Here is a 14,750-nt window from a genome sequence, read left to right as displayed (position 1 = left end):
GATGAGCTTGAATTGGAAGAAATGAATAATCAGATTTATAAAAAGGTGAAAAATGCTCACCCTACCAAAAATGAGAAAGAGAAACTGAATCGCCTGTTGGAAGAGATAGAAATGTACAAGGTGTGAAAGAAAGTTGGCATCTGGTTCCATTTTTTGTGATGATAGTAAATATCATCAAAGAGGGGATTGATAGAGCAAGATTTCGCATCGCGACTTGCTCGAGTCAAGAACCTCGAAAATCTATTATAATCTCGTAACTTCAATTGTTTGTTTTACTAATTTTATGTATTTTGAATGTGCATGGGTATCATAGAGATGCTTGCCTATGTGTTTTACTAATACGATTAATCCTTGTTCCTAAAATGGCCGCTGCTTGACTTTCCTCTTCTGCGCATGCGTCAGTCACACTCACGTGACTACACGTAGAGATAGTTTTGGAGGGAAAGGGTGCGCATGCGTAATAGCCACAAGATGGCATTTCCCTGTAATAACGTGGTGAAGCTTGTGCTGTTGCTCTCGTGTCGTTATATATTGCACTAATATCTAAATTGCATAGTATATTTTTATGATGATAAACATGAAGTACGAAATTATGACATATAATGCCTTCGTTTATTTCTATGTACTAATTTGTTTTCGCTTACTTTTCATGTATCCTCGGCACTGAGGGGTGATGGGGCTGGGGAGTCCATCTTGGAAGGCACTACTGCGCCGAATCAGTCGATGGTGCGGTGGCATTGAAACCAAGCCAAAGAAGGTTGCTGCCAGAGCCTGCATGGGAAGATGCACTTTCACCCAGCGAGAAAGCCTAACTTGTACCCTATTTGTATACATTGTATTTCTTTCCATTGTATTCCCTGCGACTTCTCGTGGGAACCCCAATCTTGCTAGGCGGCACCTTAGGATGCAAAATAGGCCTTAGAATAGTCTGTTCTGATTGGTGTGTTAACCAAATCCTACCTTAGGACCAATCCAAATTGGGGATTCTGACACTTTGCAACATTTGGGGGGTGGTACCCTGTCCCAAAAAAGTATATCTAGCCTAGGTTTAGCTAGAGAAATTGTCCGACTTGTCTGAATAGCTGACCTGTCACTGACCCAACGCACTCAAAAGGTGACTTGATACAGAGGTGCTGTGGAGCTCTCTGTCCGAATTTGACCATAGACTCTGAAGGTTTTACTAAACCTTAAGTGCTGGCGGAGCACTTTTGCTGGGAGTTCGCTGACCCAATCAGGGTTCTGATCGATAGCTGCAGAGAGGGTGGAGCGCAGGCGTTGCTTCCGAACTGCGGGTGCTGGTCGTGTCCTGGTGGTCCTGTCCTGATCCTAATCTGGGTTTCCTGTCCTGTCCTGAGGTGTCCATTCTGCACCTGCTGTCCCATTGATGACTGCTATTCCTTGGGGTATTTCCTGTCCTTAACTGACCCGTGGCCAGGGTTGGTTTTCACACCAGTCTAGGTAAATATCTTGCTGAAAATCTCTGAAACTGCACTTCCTATTTTCTGTCTTTGCTTCAATAAAGACATACCCTTTGCATATGTTAATTTTCCATGTTTTTCTCTGCAAATCATTGCATTTCATTAAAGTCATTTACAGTTTGCATTTCATAGCATGTTCCTATGTTCCCCTGCCTTTTTCAGTATAAATCTTTCCATACTGTTTATGAATTAAATATGGTTTACAAATTTCTCTTAAATATTGAATTGAAGTAATAACGTTAGCATTATAGCATGTTGCACTTTTCTACTCTTCACTAGATGTATAGGTTTCCCAGTGTCTTTTCTCTCGAAATATGACCTAATGATAAAATCCTAAAACGTGCATAAAATTCCTAGCATTTAGTACCCTCCCTCGAATTTCATTTCCGTTATTTCGGAATTTTCCCTCATTATAGGGTTAGATGGTTACCTGTATACTCTTCCTATATTGTTATGTGCTCTTCGTTATTCTGATTATAGATTGCCTCATTACTATAAACTGTATGATTGCAGAATCTGAAATCTAAGATAAACCTTTATAACTTCTCAGTTGTCTGTGGTCATTTCATGAAATAAAGTACAAAAAGTTGGGGTTTGTATCTTGCTGCCTTTCCTTTTACAGCTAGCTCCCTGACCCATCGTGGTCATAGGTACCCATAACGGTGGATGGTAAGTTGGGTACACTTGAAATATTTGAAAGGGAACTCACAATTATTGGTAGTAGATTGTGTGGTCATCTGATCAATGTATATGATAAAGTAAAGTATATGGGCCCGAAGCGAGAAGTGGCGAAATTATTGGTCGGGTGACCCGCGATCTCTAGCAGTGTCTCTATGACGTCAGTAGTCCACGTCGGCGCGAGGCTACGAAAAAAGAATTTCCGAATGTTGCTGACGCAAGGGGATATTCACAAGGTGAGGAATCCACACGGCAGATGTATCTATCAGAAAAGAGCCACACAGCTTAAACCCCGTCTTCCTCAAAGACATCCCTCGACACACCAGGAGAAAGTAATTCCTCAAAAAGCGCCGAGGTGTAGCTCTTTCTACAGATCAGCGCAAACTGGCATGGAAAGAAAAGAAGTGGAGCCTATATAGGTGTCATGGACGTCACTTCCAGCGTGGACGACGTAGACGCGTGGAGACAATTGATGGCACCTACTGCCATTCAGGGGAACAGCTTACGCAAACAATTTCAGGATTCAGTATGACACCGGGGAGATTCAAAGGTGAGGGATCTGCAGCTGGATGCCTCTATCAGATACGGGTAAATAGCAACCATGTCGCTCAAATGAGCTATCATAACTGCCATGACCATGGTAAATATCTTTTGGGTTGGGGTAAGTCTGAAAGGTACCACCTGGAATTAGAAATTAAAGGACTTAGGATGAACTTCGGAATGGAGAAAGTAGTATCCTAAAGGGCACGGAACATCATCATATTGACTACTTCAAAGCCAAGAGAGCCTGTTATAAAGACTATATTTTCAATGTCTCCTTTCTCATGAACTTTAGACAAAGTTCTGCAAAGGGCATAAACATCTAACTTTGCCTTTCTTCGGAATGAGGATGTACCTTAAAAAGACTTTCCATCAGAATGGCCTCTATGGCTCCTCTGTCCATCATAGCAGACAACTCCAGCATCAAAGTGTTTTTTTGGCAGGACGAGTGAGGAAGAACAGGTGGAGGTTTCTTCGGAAATGGCTAACTTTAACCACAAATGAGACCCACCAGTCTGAAGTAATCTACCGTTTATGATGAAATGCAGGTATTCTACTCCCAGCACATGTTACATAAACAAAATCCTCTGAGGAACCTCAGTGGTTTAGTGGCTAAGGGGAGTGGGGGATAGGAATGTAGACTCTGTTTGACCTCTGCCTTATCTGTGATGAGTCTGAGGCTGTTGCTGAAGCTTTTGTATTCCAATCTAGTGTCCATACTCTCTGAATATTTTGCACTATTATGAAAGTTACAGGAGGGTAGGATGTGCCAAATCTGTCCAACAAACAGGTGGCATTGGAATTCCTGAGCACCAAACTCTATGAACTAAATATTTTCTTTGCCAAAGCAGTCAAATTAGACTGTTAGACTAGAACAACTAGTGTTTTGTCTACGTTTCCTGTACAATTCTACTCTCTAGAGACAGGTGTGAGGGATCACATGAAGCAGAGTGTTTTTTCTTTGAGGCAAGTCTTGACTCTGCTGGAGCAGATTGTAGTTGTGACCAAGGCTTCTTATCCTGATCCATTAGAGCATCGACTAAGAAGGACCGAGGATGATTTGCATGTGACTTCTTCCTGTCTGAGGTAGCAAGAGGGCAAAATAACAATGTGCTGGATTACGACAGGGTATTTACTAGTGGCTGAGATCAATTTAAGCAATCCACTCATCACTTTTTTGTCTTCCTCAGTTGTAAGCTTCATTTTGCTTAAGTCACATGACTCAGAATCATATTCTTTGCCAGGACATCCAATGTAGGATGCATGAAAGTCAGTAACACATATATGATGACTTTCAGTGGAAAATAGAGCCAAACTTTGGAAAAAGAGATGTAAAAAAAAAATTGGATGAAAATGTCCTGACCACTCAATGGTGCAGTCTCTGATCAGTGTCACATGAGGCCTGTGATGGGAAATTGGTTAAACAAAAACTTGCAGACCCTCTATCGTGCCTGGAAAGGGGTTCAAGTAAGGAATCTGTGGGAGGTTAAATCCATTGGAAACATGTGCTACCATTTTCATGGTATAATTGTTGCAGGAGTTCTTTCAGGAGCGCTCGTAGTTCATATTTGGTTAATTCACTTAACTAGCACCCTATTTCCTCTACTTTTTAGATTCTTCTCACAATCCCATGTAATGTCATATATTTGGATGACACACCCTTATTGCTTGAAATGCAATAACATCACAGTAGAAGGGTACTTACTTTATCTGACCCATTTAGCAACCACTGTAAAATCCAAGTGTTAATAACCTTGATGCGGTAATAATGTCCTAGCCTTGCTTCAATTCTGGATTTAAAGTTCCAGCGCAAAAAATAGGAAACAGGTAGCAATAATAAGATTGGGACATATTTACAGGTATATATTTGTATGGTTTTGCCACCACCTTTTCCTGGTGATAATTAAACATATGAGTTGATGTGGTATCACAGCATCTGGGAAGTTGATAGTTGCTGAACCTGCATATTTCTGCTGTCACTATAGGAACCTAACTGAAGATATACGTGAAAACCATATGACTGAAGAAAATCGTTAATGTAGCATAATGCAGTAACATGCTTTCAGATACTTATAAAGAGAAGTGGGACTTACCTGGGAAATTCCTACACCGTGTTCTGAGTGTCTCGCCCACTGGTGACATGCCCAGCACGATATGAAGATTGTTTGCACTCTTATTGACAAAAAACTGCCAAACGCTCTCTTTGGCGGGTCCGACTCCATGCTTGACGGCTTCGTCTCGGACTTGACCCAAAATATTCTCCTTATCTTCATCTGGAAATAGTGCTGGCACCATTCCTGGAAACAAAATGGAGGAAAGGATTGTAAAGCTGTGCACAAACGAAGCTCTCACAATACTACCTCCTTTTACACATTTCCGGATGACAGGGCTATTGAATTAAGCTCGAGACTAACATACACATCTTCACACTTAAAGAACGAAAAGTTACTTACCTGGAGTTGTTCATCCTTCACCTTTGTCTTACAGTGGACTTCCGTCAATTGAAACATACTCAGGGGCTAATGTGGGAGACTGTATACACAATGAAGAGCCATCTGACAAGGCTTTCTTCAGGCACCGGTGTGAGTTACTCAAGCACGATTTACATGTAGTGCACATTAGGATAGTCCACATGGTCTTACTGTATGTAGAATATATATCCACATTACATCTACAGAATGTATGCAATTGGTAAAGAAAAGATCTAAGTACGAAGTAGAGCGGTTTCTGGAAAATATTTTAAAAGTACACAGTAAAGAAGCGGAGCTTGTAAAATAGATGCCATTCATCAGGGTAGATGTATATCATACAAATGTACACATATGGCGACTCGCATACTTTATGTTTGAGTCTCAAAGTAATGTCGGGAAAATGACCAAGCATAGGTGTAACCTAGCACTGTGTAATTCATAAATCTGAATAAATACGATTGGGCCTGTGGGAGGAATGACAGCTTTGTGAGTCCAGTTTAACTGAAGTCGCCTTTACAAACAAATGAGCTATGAGTTCTTTAAACCTTCTGGAAATTAAAAGAATATCTCCAGGCAAACGTTTTGTGAGTCCATTATGATACATCACTTTCTCATTCTTAGGTACATTAGAATCCAAAATGAAAGTTGTTCTGTTTAGCAGAGACCCATGATGTAGTGATAGGGGAACTCACTACCCGTTTCATACCCCTGATGGATTAAATGGCAGGATCAAACCACTGCCTGCTTCGTCGCCATCACTGCCCAAAAGAGTGCAAGAGCAAATCTGGGCAGACTGGCCCCAACATGTCATGCTGGTATATTTGACAGAGAGAATATTCTGGCTCTCTGGAGCTCTCATTTTTTAGATGCCTTTTACTGAGAGGCAATTCGTATTTCAGTGGTGCCTTCAATACGAATTTTACTCAAATGGCTCCTAAATGGGTGCATAAGATTATGCAATCCGAGGAATCGGGGTGGAGGTGGCTTGCCATCCTGCAGGGAAGACTGGTGCTCATAAGGGATGAAAAATAAGGCAGCTGCGCAGAACGATGAGGAAAAGAGAGGCGCCTGAACCTAACTGGATAGTGCTAAGAATGCTGTGAGGGAATCACGCAAAGAATAATGCGGTGGCTTGTATATTCCTCATCATGAGAAACAGTCTCATTTGACAAAGTCTCAAACGATGGGTCCAAGCCACTCCTCTTAGGTAAATTCTGAGGTGCAGGAGTCTCTGTAATAACACTGCCATCAGTTTGAAAATCTACCTTATTCTGTTGATATCTACTGTCAATGTAAATAATATCCTGGTTACCTATGTGAAGGGATCACTGCTCCTTGAATAAAGAGTGCAGAGCGGGCTCAACTAGCTCTTTTTTGTCCCTCAGCCTAGTGGTGATGCTATCTCAGATGGGTTATTTGGTTTTCAAGCACTGCCTTGGACATCTTCAGTGCTGTAGTGAACTTCCCACTGCACCTGGAGAGCCATACCAGGCTCCCTAGCTAGCGTTTCTTGAGATCCCAGAGGGGGGGACTCGTAAATGAATCATAATCACAGTCAGACTAAAATGGGCTGAAGGGGGTGGATCTGCAGCAATACCAAGGGCTGTCTGTGAAGACATTGCTACCAGAGTGGATCCACCTATGGACACCGTTGAGTTGCATGCCTGAGCTGTGTGCTTTAATACTACAATTTCCCACCTAAATGTTCCAAAAACAAATAATGAAACAAGCTGGATGGAGGCTATCGATACTGCTGATGACACCTACCCCGAATCAGTTCTCTCAAAAGAATGGACCTCCTTGGAAAACAATACAGATGGCTTTATCATTTTGATCTCTGAAGGTGGCAAAGGAAATTCCAAATTTCTCTTTTTGCTTATATAGTGTTGGCCACTGAAATATTTTGGTAGGAAATCCAGAGCACTTCTACTAACGCTTTTATGGCACTGCTCCCACTGAAGGACTGCGAGGGAACATGAGAAAAACACGCCCTATCATCACTCAATGGGGTCCCTGTCTCATTAAGAGAACCCAGAAGCAGGTCTGGACTAGTCATATGAGAAATACCGATAAAACTCTGGGAGTACTGCAATACTAGGGTGTAAGGGGCAGGGGTTCTAACTCCATGCAAGCGTCGAACTTTGATAGAAAATAGGCACCAGCCACTAAAATAGAAGTGGCATCCATTGGTAAATTAGAAAGCTAAAAATATGGCCCTTGTGTGCAAATTGAGGCAGTTTTGCCACACGTAAAGACATACTGTATACGTGTTTTGAAAGGTATGCAAGACTGCATGGATTTGAGCTTGCTGCAGGCAATGTATCTTATAGTATCAGGGAAATCAAAATAAAAACGGCCCGGGAGATCATAAAACAGGATCACAAACGCCCAGGAAATGTACCACAGACTGACCTAGCACTGCCCAATTGCCCTATATGCCAGTCCGACCCTGCTCCATGCTGCCCCAAATGTGACACGTAGAGAGCAGCAAGTCCTTGTTTTGCGGCTGCAGAGATAAAAGGCTCTTAGTGCATGATGTGCTAGCCCCATTTGCAATCCAGGGAAACTGCAAATAGCACATCTAAGGGTGTGCTAATGGCAATGCAGTTTACTATGTAACCTATGTACTAATAGGTCTCATCACAAGTTGTCCATTCGCAGGGCGTTGTAAAGCGGCCTGCCTCGTAAATATTAAACAGGAAAGGGATAACTGATTACTGTCTGTAATTTGCTGTCAATGTAGGGAGGAGACCAGCAATGAACAGAAGACCTTCGTCCCTGCATTTCCCTTTCAAATGGTATTTTTTTTTACAAATGTAAAGTAGTCTGTGATCATTAAAAGTCAGGTACTGCTTTTAAAAAAATTAGGGAGTTAGTCCTCAAGACCACCGACTCGCCCATGATTCCTCTGACATTATTCCCAAGGGATAAGCTGCCCCACAGAGCCAGCTTCCCCATTGCGAATGAGTTACCACCACACCTCGGGGATGGTAAATGCGCAATGATTTGCAACCACAATTGTGGTCATAAACCATTGATGTATCCCAGATATTGTAAAACGTTCAACATTTCTCTTCAGAACAACTTATGACAACTTTTTGCTAATATATTGAAAAGTTTGCTCTAAACAGTGAATCAGTCAGTCCCGTTATTAATACTCTTGGATGGAAAGTGCCTGACACCAAATGCACATGGCGATGGTTGGGCTTGATCACTAGAATTACTCACTTGGTGCAAAACAAAGCTATTATTAAAGATGTTTCTAGGTTATTGTTAGCTTTCCATTCATCCCTCACAATAGACCTCGGAATATGCCAGCCATGCCTTTTTCTCAGTAGAATGCCTGGCATTAAAAAAGGCATATTGAAGAAAGCTTGACAATCATGTTCTCTTACACACCACATTCAGTGGTCACAGAACTATCTTCGACATCATCGTGTTTACAATCTTCTAACCTCTTAGGTCACTTGGTTATTTTGTAGAAAACCTTCTAAACCATTAACAGAACATAAGTCCTGCTAGAACTGAAGGGAAAAGGAACTGAATAAATTAGCACGGCTATGCCATAGTTAGCCGACAGTATCACCAATGCTGAGCAAGACCACAGTTATGCCCTGGATAGATTAGGTGCTCTCCAGCACATTTGAGACCATGAAGCCTTAATATGCTTAAGAAATATTATTCATTAGAAGATATGATATTTTAACACAGAATTAATCAGCAATAAGGAACGGCTTTTGTTGCTCACCTAAGGAGATCACTGACAGAAAATTGGAAACAGAAATATTAAGTGGACAGAATATTGTGTCAAAAATATCGAGAAGGTAACTGCAAATAGGTAAGTGTAGACTTACCATTCTTAACTCCACATCTATGTACCTTGAAGATATATATATATATATATATATATATATATATATATTTATCATCAAGGTACATATATGTTGAGTTATATATTGTAAAACTTAGCTTGCCAATAGAAACTTTCTTTCACAATATTTTGTCCTCGATATTCTTGATACAATGTTTTGTTCTAGGATATTTCTGTTTCCGATATTCTGTCTAAACACCCACCTGAAGTTAACATATTGTTGATCAGCTCCAGGAACCCCTCTTCTGCGACGTGTGCATCTGTAAATAAGAAGATCATCTTCTTGTTGTCAATGCCAAGCTTCAAGTACAAGGTCTTCAAGTCTTCTCTGAAACTGTTCTCCCCATATCCTCGACTAAGAACAATTTCAAAGACCTGTTGCAGGAGAAACCAAACAAGTGCACTTTTAATTAATAGGGCAGTGGTCAGCATTCACAGATGGTTTCGATTGCTATGCTAATTTATTATTTCTAATATAGAATACAGTAGGGCTTTTTAAAAGGAACAGAATCTGCACGGTAAACCTTCAGAGGTGGAATTAAAGAAGTATGTGAATCCTGTAGAAAGGAACACCGATTGGTATTCATGAAACATTCAACATTCTCTGGGTAAAACACTCCAGAGGAGAATTGTCAGCAGAAAAGAAGCAGTATGGCAGGGTACATGATATGTGCCTAAAAGGAAGTATGAATGAAAGGGAAATGTATTGTTTGTGCTTCTGTCACTTTCCCAGCTAAATGTATAGTGAGAAACGCATCTATCACTCCCTAGGAACAAATATACTAACACATTAAATGCAAATTTAAGGATGAAGTACCACTGTTAACTTTTAGATGACACCACTGAGATTATACACAGTAAATGGCTTATTTTCCCATCAGAAATTGCTTACAGCTTCTGTAATGTCATAGATGACACCACTGTAAATTATACGTAAATTATAACCAATGTCACACGTAATGTGATAGATGAAGATATCCATGGTGTTATGAATGAGGGAGGATATGAGCAGAGCAATGGAAGGGGGCAATGGTTGCGAAGCAAACCATAACAGTGGTATTTCTCTAGTTTTTAGGACTCGCCTAGCGATGCAGCATGAAGCGTGTGGCTCACTATGCGAGATCTATTGTTGTCGACTTGGCTCGAAAGGGGGACCGGACATGTGCACGAGTACGGCAAGGCCTGGACAGGAGATGTGCACGCGTATGGTGTGAGCAGGAGTTGTAATAATGCCGCAAGCCATAAGCGTGCACATCGACTGTCTGTGCCGAAACTTAACAGACAGATGTGCACGTGTACGGCTTGCGGCGTTATCACAACCCCTGCTCGCACCATACGCGTGCACATCTCCTGTCCAGGCATGGCGCACTTACGTCAGCTGCATGCATTATCAGCCGGTGTCCACGTACAGCATGCCTCTTTAACCACCTGCAGGGTCCCGCTCAACCCCACTCACCAGCTCTTGTGGGGACTCTGCCCTGCTCCCCGGTTGGTCTCCTCGATGGCAGGGGGGACTCGTCTCTTCACATGGTCACTCTTTGTGGCGCAGCAACACGCGGGGCTCCGTCTTGCTCACAGTAGCCCCGCCTGAAATCCTGCTCTGGCCGTACCATGCGGCATTCACGAACGTGGGGTGGGCTCCCACCGGACTTCCCGCTACAGCTTGCCAGTGCGGGGTGGGCTCCCGCCTCCCTTCTCCTACACGCAGGCTGCAACACGCGAGGCTCCCTCAGCTCACGGGAGCCCCAGACTCTTCCTGCCGCGTGCTCCATGCCCCGCCCATGTCCCAGGCAAGGTTGTCTGACTTCCGTGTCGTGCTGAGAGCGGCCCGGAGAAGGCTTCCAGAACAGCTCGGGCTGCGGCCGCAAAACGCGGAGTGGGCTCCCGCTTCATCAATAAAACACCAGGCGGACAATAAGGGGCAGGCTCCCAATTGTTATGTTATGTTATGTTATGTTATGTTATGTTATGTTATTAGGGGATTTGTATAGTGCTCAGCTACTCAGACAGAGTGTCCCGGCGCTGGCAGACCCATATAGCACAAAGGAAGACACAGATGAAATTACTGGCTGAAAAGCCATATCTTGAGATAATAGATTGTCGATTCTCCTTAAAGCCACTGGCAAGTCGTTCCAGGCCTTGGGCGCCAGATATTTAAACGAGCAACCGCCGGTACGGGCTCTTTTAATGGCCGGTGTTCTGGCCAAGGCCAGTGACGCTGAGCGAAGTGCTCTGGCTGGATGGTGAAAGCCAATACTGTTCCTCAGGTATCGCGTACCCTTACCATGCAGAGCCTTGAATGCAATTGATAGGGTCTTAAAAACAATACGCTGTCGGATGGGCAGCCAGTGGAGCGATTGCAGGATCCCAGACGCGTAGGATCTACGGCCAAGACCAAAAATTGCCCACGCCGCAGAGTTCTGCACCACCTGCAAACGGGACAAAAGATAGTCAGGGAGGCCGAGATAGAGCACATTTGCGTAATCCAGTCTGGATCCTATCAGCGCCTGGACAATTGTCCTTCTATGAGAAATAGATAAGAGTGGTAGGAGTTTCTTTAGCATCTTGAGCAAGCCAAAGCACTGTCCAACCAAGCTCATGATCTGAGGTTTGAAAGAGAGACCATTATTCATTTTCATACCGAGATTTTTCGCCACCGAAGTGTCTGTGGCTGGAGGAAACATGTCGGCCGGCCACCACGATTTCCAGCCAGGGACAGGGAAACAACCAAAGAAAAGAACCTCCGATTTATCAGAGTTACACTTCAACTGATTACGCTGGAACCAGGCAAAGACGGTATTCAGGCAGATCCTGATCCGCTCCCCATCAAAATCGATGTTCTTCTCGCAGGTGAAGAGGAGCTGGGTGTCGTCAGCGTAAGAGACAATCTGGGCACCACACGACTCAGCCAGCACCGCCAGAGGGGCCATATAGATATTAAAAAGAGTGGGGCTCAGAATGGATCCCCGAGGAACAAACACCTCCAAAGGCGGCACCACGGCTGAGTACGGGGGGGCCCAGACTGTCTGTTGGCGGTCCGAAAGAAAGGACTTAAACCAGCTGAACACCGTCCCCTCAACCCCGATCTCCGAGAGTCTAGCCAGGAGACGGCTGTGGGGGACGGTGTCAAACGCCGCCGACAAGTCCAACATTACCCGCAGCGCTTTCCCTCCCCTGTCGAGAACCTCTTTAATGGCTTCTGAAACCTCCAACAGAGCAGTGTCGGTGCTCAAATTGGCCCTGAAACCTGACTGCGTCTGATGAAGGATATCATGCGCTTCCGCAAAGTCCGAAAGGACTGTCTGAACGTGTTTTTCCATTACCTTTGCCAAGACCGGAAGCAGGGAAATGGGCCGGTAGTTAGAATGGCTCTTAGGGTCGAGAGTCGGTTTTTTCAGAAGGGGTATCACCTGAGCCAGTTTCCATGCCTGCGGCACTACCCCTGACTCAAGAGAGCGATTTAAAATGGGGTTCACTATGTGGTTGATGGCCGTAGCAATTTTAGCTAAAAACTTGAGAGGGCAGGGGTCCATCGGGGAGCCTGATTTCATTTTAGAAAGCAGATCAAACGAAGTCAGGTGGCTGATAGGCGGAAATTCGGACAGCGTAGATCTATTCAATTCCGTCCGAAAATGGAGAGGTGCGCATTATCAGTCACCTCTGCCACAGCCGGCCCGAGCATGGCCTGAATGCTACCGATTTTATTAGCAAAAAAAACCGCTAGATCCACGACCCATGACTCAGAGACAGCGCTCTTAGTAGTCGCTGAAGTGGGGGATGTGAATTCCTTCACAATCGTGAAGATTTCTTTACTCATATTAGATGCCTCCTCGATCCTGGGGTGGCGGAGTGAGCTAAAGAACGGTGATGGATTAAACCCAGATCAGTTGACTGGGGATGAGTGTTTGTATTGTCAACGTTCCGTCCATCACCATCTTTGGTTTTTCTTTCCTCGATCCTCCGAGCATAGTAAGCCTTCTTTTCTGAATAGATGTCTTTGTGATAAGCCTTAACACACTGCTTATAGGCCACTTTAAGCGCCTCTTCGTAATTTGATCTCCATGCTCTTTCTGCCTTCTTCCAATATCTCCGGCTGGTGTTAAGTGCCGGTGTAAACCAAGGGGCCGAGGCCCGCACCGAGTTCTTATGCGCCGGTAGAATGGGTGTGAGTACCTCAAGGCAGCGCGCCAACCATGAGTGGAACCACTCTAAGTCATCCTCCAGGCTACCCGTGAGCTCGCAAGGATAAGACATTAGGTACTGCGTCACCATATCCACCGAAATACGGCCCAAAGCCTGCTGTGGCTGATAGTTGCGGCCAGGATGTCAAAACTTACCAGCATGTGGTCCGACCACAGCACTGGTTCAGGAACAGCTGCTAGAATAGGGACCGTAGAGAATATTTGATCAAGAATGTGGCCCTTATTATGGGTAGAGGACACCAAATAGGGTAGTAGGCCCAATGATACAGTAGTGTCAAATAATTTCATGGTGTCTGTCGCACCAGACTCATCCATGTGGATATTAAAATCGCCCAGCAATAGGCAGTGTTTAAACTTCACACTAAAGGCAGATACCGCCGTTATAGCTCCTCATGAAAAGCCCCAATAGGACCCGGGGGTCTATAGACTAGCAGTCCTGCGCAGGATTGGTAGGGCGAAAGAGTCAGACAGAAGCCAAGGGCCTCTGCTCCATCAATGCCCTCCGTCGGGACCACGGAACAGCTATAGCGCCTATCGATCACTAACGCCACCTCCCCGCCTCTGCCAGCTACTCGATCTTTCCAAATTACAAAATAATTCGAGGGAAGGGCAGCAGCAATGTCAGGACCTGAAAGCTCGCCTAACCAGGTTTCTGTCAGGAAAAGACAAGCGGGCCTGCGTTCTAGCAAAAGGTTAAAAAGATCCAGAGCATGTTTGCTCACCGACCGGGTGTTCAGCAGCGCACATGGGAAATTACTGTCCGCCATTCCCTTGCCGTTCTTAGTAGCACCCTGAACATCCTGCACCTCAGCGACTTCATGAGCTAAGGCCTTTTTTGAAGTCCACCCGCATTTGGGGCAGTGAAAATTACTCCCTGAACAGTTGTATCCCCCTAAACACCCACTGATAAGGTTTCCTCTTATACTTAGCAGGGATGCTGAGGAGTACCTAAGTAAAAGCCCCGGAGAGTACGCCTTGGAATCCCCTATCCGGCCGCCCCCGTCTGCCTCCGGGACGCTGACAGGCACAGACGGGCTTTCCTTTGGCGCTCCTTCGGCGTGCCTGATGCGCGCCAACTGCTGCTTGCGGCCGCTACGCGGAGGCGACCCTAACTAGCTTTATAGTGCCCGCCCTCTAGAAGCAGCAAGCCTATTCCTCTGACTAGCAAGCCTGCCCCTCCAAGATGGCCACCAAACTGGAATACTGCCTCCCAATCCCACAATGCCCCTCAGCTCCTAATCGGCTGAGAGGGCGGCGAGGCGAGATGCAGCGCTAAGATGGTAGAGAAGAGCGGCGCAGCTCTCATGTAAGTGGTGGCCTGATGGTAAACTGCCCCAAGTGACACCAACACACTCCTGATGTCCATACAAAAAATGAGCGCAGCACGAGATCTCCCCGCTTTCTGCCTCAGGAGAGAAGTAGGAACAAGCAAGGAGCACTGCGAGGGTTTAAAGAAGGGAGGAAGGGATAGGCAACAGTGCAAATAAGAACACGGAGGCACATCTCCAAT

At 44.7% G+C, this 14,750-nt stretch overlaps 1 protein-coding gene across 2 annotated transcripts in view; it reads right to left on the bottom strand.

The window, feature by feature from the left end:
* DNAH10 (dynein axonemal heavy chain 10) overlaps positions 1-14,750 on the bottom strand; it is a 2,445,728-nt gene that overhangs the window by 708,108 nt on the left and 1,722,870 nt on the right. For both annotated transcript variants that reach the window (XM_078667623.1, XM_078667624.1), the window contains 2 exons: positions 9,242-9,413; positions 4,790-4,993 (listed from right to left, as the gene is read on the bottom strand). In XM_078667623.1, coding sequence (XP_078523749.1) covers positions 4,790-4,993; positions 9,242-9,413 — 376 coding nt within the window. The remainder of the gene's footprint in view (positions 1-4,789; positions 4,994-9,241; positions 9,414-14,750) is intronic.

The sequence above is a fragment of the Lissotriton helveticus genome, chromosome 11 (assembly GCF_964261635.1).
Source record: "Lissotriton helveticus chromosome 11, aLisHel1.1, whole genome shotgun sequence".
Classification (NCBI taxonomy): domain Eukaryota; kingdom Metazoa; phylum Chordata; class Amphibia; order Caudata; family Salamandridae; genus Lissotriton; species Lissotriton helveticus.
The sequence above is the reverse complement of the archived record's forward strand: the minus strand, read 5'-3'. Positions and strand labels throughout refer to the sequence as shown.